Consider the following 15682-nt stretch of genomic DNA (forward strand, 5'->3'; position numbering starts at 1 on the left):
AACGATTACTGTTTATTAACAAAATGAAAATATTGCAACGACTTTCACAGTGACATCAAATATCGCGCCATCTGTTATAGAATATTTGTATGCATCTACTGCTGTAACCAATCGTATTTCCAACAAAAACAAAACATCTGTCAGCTCAATGCTTACTAAGCAGAAGGGCGTGTAATATTCACTATTCGATCTAATCTTGTTCGACTTACCTTGGTCAGCCTTCATTCATATCGATGATCTAATCACAGCTTACTGAGCAGGGGCGTGTCATATTCACTATTCTATATAATCTTGACTGACACATCTTGGTCAAACCATATCCATGCATGTTCTAATCACAACCTACAATAATGATGTGTCACATAGTAATGATTCATACGTAGTTCATTATTTTTGAATATCATATATTTATTATCATCAGAATTCGATAGAATATTTAATATTACATCCGCAAAATATTACAATTTTTGTACAATAGAATAAGATTATTTATCACAAATGTTTGACTGAGGATAAAATAAACAATATCTCGACGTAACCATTAGAGTAATAGTTCCATTTCGAAAGATTCCAAATATTCTACTTTATTGTGCGTTGTGTCAGATGAGAAGCGTTTTTATTTTGGATGAGTTTACATATCATGCCCCCATTTGATGTGCGTCGTATTGACCGCCATTCTACATGTAAGCAATAATAAGTGTCCAAAAACGCTTTGCTTTTTTTTCAATTTGGTTATGAGCGTACTGAAAAGCTCAATAAGTGAAACATTTGCAGCGGCCCGGTGCATTTCTCCAGTGCTAAACAGAACCACTAACAAGATATAATACCATTTCAACTTCCATTCAATATAAATAAACATTCAATCTGCATTTTTTTACTGACTGACTTAATCCTTTAAATGGAAATTGCTCATTGAAACGTTCTACCAATCTAGTAGCGATCTAGTACAGTCAGATTCTATAACCAAGTCTACGGCCAAGCCGCTGCTACACCTAATATGACCTACCAAAATCAATCATTAAAATGAAAACAGTCAAAAATATGTCATTTTCGAATGTAATAGTACCACATAATATTTACGTCATCAATAACTGTACATCTCATAATTCGTAGGAAGTTTGATATAATCACAAAAGAATTCAGAATTTAATTCAACATTATTTCTCATTCGATATAAGTACAACGTATTCCACTTGTATCTACACCATGAATTCCGTAATCTCAGAACTAATACGATTGAATACTGACGGAACAATAGCTATTATATATGTGATTATTGTTACACTGAATCACACATAGATTCTACATTTAGCACGATTTTAGATTATAATGTTAAATAAGAGTTTATAAGATAAGGATATATTTATATATTTAAGTCGACAATTCCAGTAAGTTTTAATACTTTTATGAGACGTATATGAGAATAATTTTTGATTTAGCTATAGTGGCGTGATATGCAATGAAGATCTTCACACGGATTGCGAGATGATTACTTAATTGCAATAAAAACCTGTATTTCTGTACAATCTTATGCAAATTAGTGAGTCTGTCAAAAGTCTGATTAGTGTTCACCTCTGACAGTATAGTGGCTTGTTGGCAAACGGTGTGCAACGTCCATTTTTGCATCCGGTGAAATTTTTTTTCAACGTAATCGAACCTTTCTAATCGTTCCTTCCGTTGTGTGGCAATGTGTATTGGTCAGCAATAATTCAATTGATGCTCAAAGAAAGGGGTCGCTTTCAAACTCCTGCAAAACGCGATATATCGCTTCTCGTGAGATCTTCATCGCATATCACCTACATGGTTATGAAAGATGCATATGAACCATAGACTACACGCAATGTTCATATTGAAAAATTGTGTCCACTAATAAAAGAACACTGAACAGATTCGTATAACCATCCATAATGAAAGGATCGTCTTCCAACCATCATTTGCGACAATGCGTCTTACGATCAGCTGAATTGCTATGGCAACACGCTAGTTGGTATTCCGATATTACTGATGGTCCGATCTGTGAAATCGACTTGCAACCTGAATGTACAAGAATACGAATATTATAATAACTTTATTATTCCACTGAATCTTTCTTGGTTTAAAAAACAAATAAAATTACAAAGCATTCTCTAAAACACATTTGGCACATCCCGCATTTAAGGCAGTTCAAGCCATTTTCAAATTGTGTACTGCTGGACATGTTACTGCAAATATACGTAATGCATTCTGGGAGATAACATCCATTTTGGATAACTGATACCACCCTGGTAAATCACTAAATTATATGTCAATTTTTTGAAAATCTTTAACAATGTAGCATTCATAATATTAAATTGCGACTTTTTCATTCCATATCACCAGACAAAAATATGAGATGTGATGAAATAATCTCACTCTAGAAATAATAATGCCAGTTTTGACATTGTTTAGGACATTTCCGACTCTTATATCTCGAGAAATTGTCCAAACGAATGACACTTATACATTCTGAGAGATCTTCACCTCAAACTTTTCTACTCAAGATCAAAATTGTACCAAGGACATTTCACCTTACCTGTACACAACATAGCTCGCTCCAAATCCTCTTTCAAGAGATTTAGCACTTGTTTTACACCTTCCTCTCCCTGCAATGATTTGTAAAACAGGATTTGTTTAACTGATTGAGGCTTATGGGTAAGGTTTATGTAGTTGAGTACAATGTAGTGTAAACAACAGAATAGCTATTATCATAAAAGGGGTTGACCATAACAAAATCAAGTTGAGAATGGAACTACTGTGCGAATCATTGTTTTCCTTACTTCATTGGTTTTGAACTACATTCTTTTTACTATGATATTGCTGTAAATTTGTTTGCTATTCACATTCAATTACGTGCGGCATTTTTTTCATAATTTTCTTATACGATGTCGAATAATTTCAAAATCAACTACCATTCCAAGACTTTCGAATGATCAGCTCTTAACTTCACATTTTGCTAACAAAAATAGTGGTATGTGCTCTATTGTTATAACCATGGACAATAAATCCTGAATATGTATTCCTATAGCGGGAATTATATTCTAACGTCATAGTTATATTTCAATAATGTCATATTTTCTGATATCATGTTAGAAACATTGTAATTTAATATATAATACATATATACAGTGTACCTGGTAACTTAGTCCATATAGCAATGGTCTACCTATGAAACAGGCTTTAGCACCCAACGCCAAGGCTTTGAGGATATCACCACCATATCGTACACCTCCATCTAGATACACTTCTATTTCACCATTGACAGCTTTCACTATATTTGGTAATACGTCCAACTGTAAGAACGTAACACATTGTCATGAGTACATACTATGTACAAACATTCAATTTGAAAACAAGGATAGAGTACGCTAGAGAGCAATCTATAACTAACATCTTAAGTAAATCTCTGGAGATGTTTTATTATTAACGTTTATTGGCAGTATAATTGAAATAATGCAAAATCTGTGCACAATTGTATATCAATTATTATTAAGCAGTTTCGCTCCAGGGTTTCTATTCACATATCGAAATCTTAATCTAAGTGTAAAAATAACAGGTGTAGCATTTGCAGTTATGTAACGATACTCACTGCCCCTGGTAACGAATCCATCATACGTCCGCCATGGTTAGATACGATAATGGCCTTTGCGCCATATTTGATTGCCAATAACGCATCTTCTGGTTCCATTATGCCCTTTAGAATTATGGGTAAATTTGTAATCTTGGTCACTTCTTGTATGTCGTCCCAACTCGCATGCTCTACCACGTGCTAAGTCATAACAGTGATGTAAATAATAAAAAAAAATATTCAATTTTAAGAAAGGGTAAATCAGGGGTGCGTAATTACCCCAATTCTGTTTAACTTGTTTATTAATAATATAAGCAATTCATCAGAACCGTTGGAACCAGCCACGTTGAATAATCACAATATCACAGCGCTGATGTGTGTAGAAAATCAACTGGCTTGCAGAAAAAAATCAACATCTTCAATAATTATCGTGAAAAGTGGAATTTTAATTTAAAAAATCACTAAAAGATCACTAAAATCGTCAGTTGTGTATCTAGCTACAACTATCATCAGAGAATTTCTCAGGACCTATATCACTAAACGACTATTGTCATTGAAAGATATCATAAAAAAATATTAATCTAAATTTGTCATTTGAACCAGAAACCAAATTACCAGGAATTTGTAAATACAGTACCCCTGGAATTACAAAAAATAGAAAACGATTTGTCAAATGTATTGCTATGAGCCATACTTATCAATAACAGCATATGCACCATAAGCCAACTACTATAAGACGGGACAACATCCCCACATGACCAATCAGTACTAAGCTAATAACTAGAGGCATTTCCACGTGGTAAGAAATTAACAATATACCGCGACTGTAGTTTTTTTCCTTAGTACCTCTCTTCGACTGATCCCATGGCCTTCGGGTACTACCCAAATTATAGCCATAGGTTCTTTTAAACTGAAAGTGAGAGCAAAACAAAAAAGGCTTACCTGACTGTAAGCTTTAATGAAATTATCTCCGTTAAAATTGCCATGGGTTGTTTTCAACATGTGTTTGAATATCATATTCCGCCAATCAGAATACACGATGCGTTTCCAGTGACCGTCAACCGTCACTACAATTGCCTTGTACCCAGCAGCCTCTGCGCGTCGTATCAGCTCTTTATGATAGGCTTGTTTGGACAAGTAGATCTGTAACCATTTAATACTTTCGGTGTTAACTCTGGCAATTTCCTCCAAGCTTTGCTCAGAGTAGCATGGAACGATCTCGCAAATACCATATTCACCGGCAGCTGTAGGAGCATAAGCAGATAGGGTGTTAGTTTTACGTAGTCACACGAGCCTGATGTGCTGCGCCCTCTATCGACGGTTTGTAACCACACAGACCGCAACATGCTCTACACTTCATAAAGGCAGGTGTACGAACACGGCTAAATATTTTGTTTTTGTTTTGGAAGAAATATGAATAATGATTATGAAATGTTTACTCTGTTGCGTTTCTCATTTACAAAATGTATATGATAAAATATTACATCATACGCATGCGCTTTTGATTATTACGACGTACCAGAAAGTCAAAGCGAACGTAAGTTTGCATAATTAAACATATTAATAGACACACACACAACGTTATAGTTGATGATAACTCATTAACCTGTATTGAACTTTTTCTCTTTGTTTCCGTCGTGGTAGAATGATTAGCTTACAGTGACTATTTTATTGACATATATATATATCTATACAGGACATAACAGTGATATCGTCGATCATACCATACATTACAATGGCATCACCATCTGTAAGCCAGGTCAAATCTTACCCACTAAGTAATAGTTGTTCATTTCATTCAGAGAGGTGGTCGCACACTACGAATGCTCGAGTTTTGTGCTGATAAACACGATGCCTTTTCCACAACTCCCCGTGCTCTACTAACAAACATTATGGTGGCAAGTATGCGTTTTAAGATTTGATCTGGGTGAGAAGAACGCACTTATTTCTGACTCAATCAGAATTTTTTAACAATTAAACAACTCAGTATTTGATTGAAAATGACCACCACGTATTATAATATTCCTGTTGTAATTACTGACCCCTGGCAGAGCACAAGTCACCCTTCGGCCACGCCCAACTTTTTCTGAGAACGGGTCCGAGTCCTATCGGAAGCGTCACGTGACTGTCAAGGAGCGTTGTTGACATGTCTGGAGCGGCGATGTTCTTTAATACTCTCTGACGCAGACGATATCTGTAAAGACAAGCAGTAGCTGTGATTAGTGTATGTTTAAAGGGCCGTGGTCGTCGCGCAGCGCGTGTCCGAATTCCATGTAAATAAACAACGTATTTTACACGCGTTGTATATGTCGATATGAGTCCCATACCCGGGGCCCCATATCGATTAGGACGAGGCGCGACGACCACCGCCCTTTAAGGAGCGGTCGTTTCGACATGTATGCGCGAGATATGGGTCTCATATAAACAAAGATGACGACTTTGACTTGCACAGATCAAGGAGTACAAACTGAGACATTACCGAATTTTAATTAGGTAATTGTTTAGGTGATGCGCAGGCGACGACTACCGCCCTTTGAATCTGACCGTAAAATAACCATATCATACCTCTTGAAAGCGGTCTCATTATCTTGTTGAGTACTTTGATTACCAGCCCCATCAGTGAAATAATCAAAGGTTGACCGTGGGAGGCGCTTTCTAGCATATTCCTGGTATTCCTCGATACTGAATAGACCTTTCTTCAGATGGCGATGCCTTTAGACCAATATATAAAAAAACCAAAACAGCGTCGTTAGAATGTTATTGCTAGGGAGTAGTTAACAAAATACAAATTATACCAAATATATATTATTTTGTGTTTAAACATTTTAAAGTTTTTTTTCTTGCTTTCTGTAACCAATACTATACTACCTATACTGCCGAAATAATTTGGGACGCCGATAGATGGCGTTGTTTTAACCCCGAGTTCTTGTTCACGCGTGTCTCAACTTGGGATTGAACGTGAAATTCGAAGTCAGACCAGTCCTTTCATTCTGAGCTAAACTAAACCAGGTCGAGATCGGGTTAATCTGCTCACAAATGATTTTCAAAAGTGGGTTGAAATAAACTCGGTCTCGAGCGCCACTACATGTGTGGGTACTGTAAAATACGTCGAGGCAAAATCTTTGTATAATTGTATATCAATTATTGTTAAGAAGGTTCGCTCCAGGGTTTCTATTCACATTTCGGAATCCTAATCTAAGTGTTAAAATAATAGGAGTAGCATTTGCAGTCATGTAGCGATACTCACTGCCTCTGGTAACGAATCCATCATGCGTCCGCCATGGTTAGATCAATAATGGCCTTTGCGCCACATTTGATTGCATATTCTAGTTTCAATATGCTCTACGTTGCCTTTTCAGACTGGTGTGCTACTATTTACATCACGACTCTTTTCAGACTGGTGTGCTACCATTACACTACAAGACTAGCGTGCTAATATTTATACTACGATTCCTTTCACACTAGAGTTTACCATTTACACTACGATTCCTTTCACACTAGAGTTTTACCATTTACACGAGTATTTTCAGACTAATATGTTACCATTTACACTACGAGTTTTTTCAGACTAGTGTGTTACTATTTACACTACAAGACTAGCGTGCTAATATTTATACTACGATTCCTTTCACACTAGAGTTTACCATTTACACTACGATTCCTTTCACACTAGAGTTTTACCATTTACACGAGTATTTTCAGACTAGTGTGTTACCATTTACACTGCGAGACTGGTCCGACTAGTATGTTACCATTTACATTACGAGTCTGGTCCGACTAGTATGTTACCATTTACATTACGAGTCTGGTCCGATTAGTATGTTACCATTTACATTAAGAGTCTGGTCCGACTAGTGTGTTACTATTTACACTACGAGTCTGTTCAGACTAGTATGTTACTATTTACACGAGTCTTTTCAGACTAGTATGTTACTATTTACACCAGTCTTTTCAGACTAGTATGTTACTATTTACATGAGTCTGTCCCGTCTAGTATGTTACTATTTACACGAGTCTGTCCCGACTAGTATGTTACTATTTACACGAGTCTTTTCAGACTAGTATGTTACTATTTACACCAGTCTTTTCAGACTAGTATATTACTATTTACATGAGTCTGTCCCGACTAGTATGTTACTATTTATACGAGTCTGTCCCGACTAGTATGTTACTATTTACACGAGTCTTTTCAGACTAGTATGTTACTATTTACACGAGTCTTTTCAGACTAGTATGTTACCATTTATACGAGTCTGTTCCGACTAGTATGTTACTATTTACACGAGTCTTTTCAGACTAGTGTGTTACTATTTACACGAGTCTTTTCAGACTAATATGTTACCATTTACACTACGAGTTTTTTCAGACTAGTATGTTACTATTTACACGAGTCTTTTCAGACTAGTATGTTACTATTTACACGAGTCTTTTCAGACTAGTATGTTACTATTTACACGAGTCTTTTCAGACTAGTATGTTACTATTTATACGAGTCTGTCCCGACTAGTATGTTACTATTTACACGAGTCTGTTCCGACTAGTATGTTACTATTTACACGAGTCTTTTCAGAGTAGTGTGTTACTATATACACGAGTCTGTCCCGACTAGTATGTTACTATTTACACGAGTCTGTCCCGACTAGTATGTTACTATTTACACGAGTCTTTTTAGACTAGTGTGTTACCATTTACACTACGAGTTTTTTCAGACTAGTGTGTTACTATTTACACTACAAGACTAGCATGATAATATTCATACTATGAGTCTGTTCAGACTAGTATGTTACCATTTACACGAGTATTTTCAGACTAGTATGTTACCATTTACACGAGTCTTTTCAGACTAATATGTTACCATTTACACTACAAGTTTTTTCAGACTAGTGTGTTACTATTTACACTACAAGACTAGCATGATAATATTCATACTATGAGTCTTTTCAGACTAGTATGTTACTATTTACACGAGTCTTTTCAGACTAGTGTGTTACCATTCACACTGCGAGACTGGTCCGACTAGTTTGTTACTAATTACACTACGAAGCTGTTCCGACTAGTTTGTTACTATTTACACGAGTCTTTTCAGACTAGTATGTTACTATTTACACGAGTCTGTCCCGACTAGTATGTTACTATTTACACGTCTTTTCAGACTAATATGTTACCATTTACACTACGAGTCTGTTCAGACTAGTATGTTACTATTTACACGAGTCTTTTCAGACTAATATGTTACCATTTACACTACGAGTCTGTTCAGACTAGTATGTTACTATTTACACCAGTCTTTTCAGACTAGTATGTTACTATTTACACGAGTCTGTTCAGACTAGTATGTTACCATTTACACTACGAGTCTGTTCAGAATAGTGTGTTACCATTTACACTACGATTTTTTTCAGACTAGTGTGTTACAAAAAGTTGTTATTTAGAATATCACTTTGATTTGCAATACCACAACACTCACACGAGTTTCAAACAGTACGACTTGATTATGATACTGAGTACCTACATCATTTTAGCGAACATCCTTTTCTTTCTCCATACTAGTATTAGTTGTACTGCTATCGCTACTACAAGCGTCACAGCTATCCCCAGAACGATATCCATCTTTGCCGTTTGGTTTGTTGGTCAACTCACACTTTTCACATGGTCTTCTTTTTATACTGAAGATATTAAGATTAATACAATTAAGGGAGTAATTTATCTTTCACAATCTCAGTTCTTGCATATCTACATTCCCATAGTAACAAACAGAATTTTTTCCAAGTACTGTACAATACTCTACGAGTACGTTTGATTTGTTTGTCTGCGGTTATCTAACCATTTGACATCAACTGGGCACAAAACCAGGCGAGCTTATGTGATGTAATTAATAATTAGTTAATCCACGGCCTGTAATCTTTAATCACTTAACATCCATTAGGATGAAAATCGATACATGACAATAAACGAAAATTAAAAAAAAAATACAATACAAACAATAATAAAAATAACGAAGAACTACAAAAAGAGAAAACAAGGGATGCAAGAAAAACCTTTTTCAGTGTGCGTCACAATTTAATTTAGGGTTGCAAGAATAGCCTGTTACTGTGTGCATCATGATTTAATTTAGGTTTGCAAGAATAGCCTGTTATTGTGTGCATCATGATTTAATTTAGGGTTGCAAGAATAGCCTGTTACTGTGTGCATCATGATTTAATTTAGGGTTGCAAGAATAGCCTGTTACTGTGTGCATCATGATTTAATTTAGGGTTGCAAGAATAGCCTGTTACTGTGTGCATCATGATTTAATTTAGGGTTGCAAGAATAGCCTGTTACTGTGTGCATCATGATTTAATTTAGGGTTGCAAGAATAGCCTGTTACTGTGTGCATCATGATTTAATTTAGGGGTGTAAGAATAGCCTGTTATTGTGTGCATCATGATTTAATTTAGGGTTGCAAGAATAGCCTGTTATTGTGTGCAGCATGATTTAATTTAGGGTTGCAAGAATAGCCTGTTATTGTGTGCATCATGATTTAATTTAGGGTTGCAAGAATAGCCTGTTACTGTGTGCATCATGATTTAATTTAGGGTTGCAAGAATAGCCTGTTATTGTGTGCATCATGATTTAATTTAGGGTTGCAAGAATAGCATGTTACTGTGTGCATCATGATTTAATTTAGGGTTGCAAGAATAGCCTGTTATTGTGTGCATCATGATTTAATTTAGGGTTGCAAGAATAGCCTGTTATTGTGTGCATCATGATTTAATTTAGGGTTGCAAGAATAACCTGTTATAGCGTGCATCATGATTTAATTTAGGGTTGCAAGAATAACTTGTTATTTTCTAAATCATGATTTAATTTAGGGTTGCAAGAATAGCCTGTTACTGTGTGTATCATGATTTAATTGATGGTTGCAAGAATAGCATGTTACTGTGTGCATCATGATGTAATTTAGGGTTGCAAGAATAGCCTGTTACTATGTGCATCATGATTTAATTTAGGGTTGCAAGAATAGCATGTTACTGTGTGCATCATGATGTAATTTAGGGTTGCAAGAATAGCCTGTTACTGTGTGCATCATGATTTAATTTAGGGTTGCAAGAATAGCCTGTTACTGTGTGCATTATGATTTAATTTAGGGTTGCAAGAATAGCATGTTACTGTGTGCATCATGATTTAATTTAGGGTTGCAAGAATAGCATGTTACTGTGTGCATCATGATTTAATTTAGGGTTGCAAGAATAGCCTGTTATTGTGTGCATCATGATTTAATTTAGGGTTGCAAGAATAGCCTGTTACTGTGTGCATCATGATTTAATTTAGGGTTGGATGAATAGCCTGTTACTGTGTGCATCATGATTTAATTTAGGGTTGCAAGAATAGCATGTTACTGTGTGCATCATGATGTAATTTAGGGTTGCAAGAATAGCTTGTTACTCTGTGCATCATGATTTAATTTAGGGTTGCAAGAATAGCCTGTTACTGTGTGCATCATGATTTAATTTAGGGTTGCAAGAATAGCATGTTACTGTGTGCATCATGATTTAATTTAGGGTTGCAAGAATAGCCTGTTACTGTGTGCATCATGATTTAATTTAGGGTTGCGAGAATAGCCTGTTATTGTGTGCATCATGATTTAATTTAGGGTTGCAAGAATAGCCTGTTACTGTGTGCATCATGATTTAATTTAGGGTTGCAAGAATAGCCTGTTACTGTGTGCATCATGATTTAATTTAGGGTTGGATGAATAGCCTGTTACTGTGTGCATCATGATGTAATTTAGGGTTGCAAGAATAGCCTGTTATTGTGTGCAGCATGATTTAATTTAGGGTTGCAAGAATAACATGTTATTGTATGCATCATGATTTAATTTAGGGTTGCAAGAGTAGCCTGTTACTGTGTGCATCATGATTTAATTTAGGGTTGCAAGAATAGCCTGTTACTGTGTGCATCATGATTTAATTTAGGGTTGCAAGAATAGCCTGTTACTGTGTGCATCATGATGTAATTTAGGGTTGCAAGAATAGCCTGTTATTGTGTGCAGCATGATTTAATTTAGGGTTGCAAGAATAACATGTTATTGTATGCATCATGATTTAATTTAGGGTTGCAAGAGTAGCCTGTTACTGTGTGCATCATGATTTAATTTAGGGTTGCAAGAATAGCCTGTTACTGTGTGCATCATGATTTAATTTAGGGTTGCAAGAATAACATGTTATTGTATGCATCATGATTTAATGTAAGGTAGAAGCCTACTTATGAATTACCCAGAATGTATCCATTTCAAAGAAATTAGAGTATTGACTCAAAAAAGTTCATCATCATGGTTCATCATCTTCATCGAGAAAATTATGGTTGAATTTAGAAGACAGTGACCATTTTGGTAGTATTATAGTTCTTTTACCGTAGGTTCGTATGGCAGAAATATTATGCCGTATCTCAAATTGTAGCCTGGTGACAATGTGAATAATGGGTTACTTTTTGTTTTCCTGAATTATTTTAAAAATCTGGGTTTTAAAAAGTGCTCTTTGGAATCGTTCTAAAAACAGCACTTTTTGAAAAATATTAGGACAAGTTTCTCAAAATATGTCACTTTTATGGTACCATTAGACAACAGCTTCATGATTTTACATAATAAACCAATGGGCATTGTCATGCGATTCATGACCAACTTTCTCAAATATTGAGAGTAGATTTCTACCTTAAGGTAGAGATGCAGTTTACCTGACAGGTATTTTAATTAGATAATTAGACAACAAAGATGACCTCCCTTGTCCACAAAACTATATATTTTCGGAAAGCTTATTGTATGATTTGTTTTATGAACACTGTATTTTGCAATATGCACAAAAATGTGTTTTTTTGGTCAAAAGTGATTTTAAAAAATAGCTTCTAAACCATGCCTCAGTTTCCTGTCAAAATTGGTTTACGGGTACATCTGTTTACTATGAAGAAAGTGCCGTCTTGAAAACTGTCTACCAGTTGTCAATTTGGCTGGACAGCAGCTCAAATTTCACTAATTCAAGTATATGCATAAATTAACACCCAGGCTAGTTGTCTATACGATTATTGTAACATTGTTCAACCAAAAAAAATACCCCGACGGCGTTTTGAAGAAAAACACACTGTCAATTATTTGTGAAAATTTCAAAAGAAAAGGTCAAAGCGTCTAGGAGCTATTTTTCTAAGTTCTGGGATGTGCACTAAAAAGAAGCCGAGATAATTGCTTATTTGCATATTTTATAGTTAAGTAAAAATATATGCTGATTTACATCGCCATTGGATTTAACTAATGATTTTAATTTAAAATTTTCACAGAATACAGATGTTCATACAATGCCACAAAAAATAAAAAAAGTGAAATTTGTCCAAATTTGCAAAATAAACTGCATCTCTACCTTAAGAATGCTAGAATAGCATGTTATTTTGTGTATAATGATTCAGTTTAGGGTTGCAAGTAAACCCGACAGTCACTAAAGTTGAATTTGTTTCTGTTTCTGTTCTCTGTAGCAGAAACGAGACAACTTACATGGATGATAAAACAACAGTTCCATTTGCTCATAATAGAGCAATCTATCATAAATTTTGTTGGTCTGAACATGCCATATAAAAAACTCTCCCTTTGATCAGATTTCAAAAACTATTTTACTGATTGTGATGTAGATATATTTCCATAAAATCATATTCTGTTACATGTCTTGCCTTGTTATCTTAAGTAATATGTTAACCTCACCATCCATACGTATGAACATTCGGATTCGTCTGACCAGAATGTTCTCTGAATAGTTCTTACATAGGCTCTTTAGTGGTATGTAATTTCATTGTCCTTCTCTATGCCATACAGTCTGGGAGGGAAACTGTGTTAATAAAGATGACAATAGGAAGAGGGAAAGAAATAGGGAGGAGAGGAAAAGGTGGCGGGGTAAGAGGACGATGACGTTGAATGATTATGATGATAATAATTCAGACGTTGAGAACAATAACTAGAAATTATTTGATATTACTGTTATGAGGGTCGGCAATGGGTATTTCGTAATCTGTAAACAATTGTTTTTATTTTCGCAATAATGTAATTCAAATAAATAAAAAACGTGAATTCGTAGACAAGAGCAAGGTGTAAAACGTAATCAGCTATTTTATTCGTTCGTGATTTGTACATCTATTTTTTGGTAATCGTATAATCATATTTTCACATTAAATGTCGTAATTAGTACGCAATTTCCAATTTAGATTGTTAAACACAAATTATCAAATATATTATAAAAATATAAAATGGAATTTGCTTCATCTGTAAAGTGTAAAAACTCTTAAGTGCTCCTAAATATTTTATTTGAAATCACCCTTAAAACCCAAGGGTAGGTGGATTGGTATCATAAATAAAGCCACGTGGCTGCAGAATGTAAATATGGAATGGACGCACGACCTCTGGTGAACCTGGTATGCTACCATGATTTATAGGACATTTGGTTACTTTACGGATCACTATCACAGTCGCAATGGTAGACTTTATATATATTGTAAATGTTACTTATTTACTATTTTAACGTTTATATAATGTTGGGTGTACATGGATGTCTTACTGTAGGTGACCTTGCCTTTACACGGTCTGTGCTATGCCTAGCTAGTTCCACACACCTGGAACCAGTAAAATGCATGCTGACCGCCATTGTAAATATATGCGTCTTGAAAACGTGTTGAATGATTTGTAAAGGCATAGTACACAAGTGGGCTGACATGCTGCTGTTTGTACGTAGAATAGCATGCAGTCAAGACAACACTTTAGCATGTGTGTCCCATAGACCAAAACAAGCCGTGTCCAGACAAACAACTTGACTTATAATTGGTATGTTAGATAACCATATTACATGCACCGTAAAAAGCTGTTAACAGTGACCTTTTGACCGCTCTGTAGGTGTATCTGAGCGAGAGTATCGACCTTTTCCAACTCGGAAAACCTTAGAATAATTAGCCGTAAAACTACACATACAACACGGAATAGCCTGAACCAGAAAGTTGCATAGATTGAGACTGAACAGTTACTGTAGTAATTTCTTTGCTAAACACTATAGAGCGCGCGCAGACTTACCTGAACTTTTGTCAACATTCACTGTGTAGTTAGCGTCGTTTGATTACACGCACTCGAACAGCGATATAAATCACAATGTTTTGAAGGTTTGACCTTTACCCCTTCAATAAGTAAGTTCATTTACAAGAGTTCAACTTCGTTGCGTCAACTCAATGCTTATGCAAATTTAATTGTGTCTAACACTCAATAGTCTACTAAATATGCGTTTTGCTAGCTATAGTGTCGATGGCCCATGTTTTGGCTTGAAATAAAATTCGTGTAATATGTTCATATAATGAGCAACACCGTCTGTTGACACGGCCCATAACAACTATTAGGTAATCATGGGTCGATGGGTCAAATGGAAAAGGAAAAAAATAATTTTTATATTTAAATTACGATCAAAAAACTAAAATTGATTGCTTAAAGCTACATGAATCCTATAAATGATACGTGATTTTGTTTATCTAATTAAAACACAACAACATGATACCTGTCTATTTAAAGAAACGCATGACCCGATATAAGGTCGTACTATTTCTTTAAAAAAATCAGGGTTACCAAGTAAAAAGCATGGCCCTGTACGCGGTCCTTGTTTATTTACGTGATTATTTTTATTTAGAAAAACAAAACATGAAAAACGCCAGATTAAAAATAAATGATATTCTGTTTAGTATGTAGAAAAAAAAATCAGGTTATGGTGGAAAAATACATGGTTTTGCTTCATTCAAAACCATCATACCTAGTCTGTTGTTGCGGTGCCGTAGATTTTAAAATAATCTCATGGACCAAGGAGAATAAACACAATCGGATTTGTAAAATGTTTCTGTCACATCAAAAAATATTCGAGAGCTTTGAACATAAAACTCATAGTTACGTAACTTCCAGGGTTCTTGTATGTAGCCGAAAGCCTGGATCAAGTGTGAATTTAGCACCAGATTCGGATTGGCATTAGGTTAGCATTGCTTGTGGCAAATTGTAAGAAACACCCATGATAATCATATCATAACTATCATAAGATCGAATACACAATTTTTCACTTTTTC

At 35.2% G+C, this 15682-nt stretch overlaps 1 protein-coding gene across 1 annotated transcript; it reads right to left on the reverse strand.

Moving 5' to 3' along the window:
* Nucleotides 1-387: 387 nt before the first annotated feature.
* LOC100377076 (2-Hydroxyacid oxidase 1-like) lies at nt 388-14758 on the reverse strand. Its single transcript, XM_006816572.3, has 9 exons — nt 14658-14758; nt 9096-9249; nt 6149-6295; nt 5626-5777; nt 4526-4827; nt 3605-3784; nt 3150-3308; nt 2552-2621; nt 388-2034 (listed from the first exon to the last, which is right to left on the reverse strand). The coding sequence occupies exons 2-9, from the start codon at nt 9191-9193 to the stop codon at nt 1931-1933; spliced, it is 1212 nt and encodes a 403-aa protein (XP_006816635.2). The 5' UTR covers nt 9194-9249; nt 14658-14758; the 3' UTR covers nt 388-1930.
* Between the last annotated feature and the right edge of the window lie 924 nt (nt 14759-15682).

Source organism: Saccoglossus kowalevskii, chromosome 11 (assembly GCF_978046115.1).
Source record: "Saccoglossus kowalevskii chromosome 11, keSacKowa6.1, whole genome shotgun sequence".
Taxonomy (NCBI): domain Eukaryota; kingdom Metazoa; phylum Hemichordata; class Enteropneusta; family Harrimaniidae; genus Saccoglossus; species Saccoglossus kowalevskii.

Bases quoted from the DNA above. Each gene is read 5' to 3' on its own strand.
- LOC100377076 (XM_006816572.3), bottom strand. From the start codon at position 9,193: ATGGATATCGTTCTGGGGATAGCTGTGACGCTTGTAGTAGCGATAGCA. The intron at 6,296-9,095 runs GTAGGTACTCAG...ATTGGTCTAAAG, and splicing joins AGGATGTTCGCTAAAATGAT to GCATCGCCATCTGAAGAAAG. The intron at 2,035-2,551 runs GTAAGGTGAAAT...TTGTACATTCAG, and splicing joins GCGAGCTATGTTGTGTACAG to GTTGCAAGTCGATTTCACAG.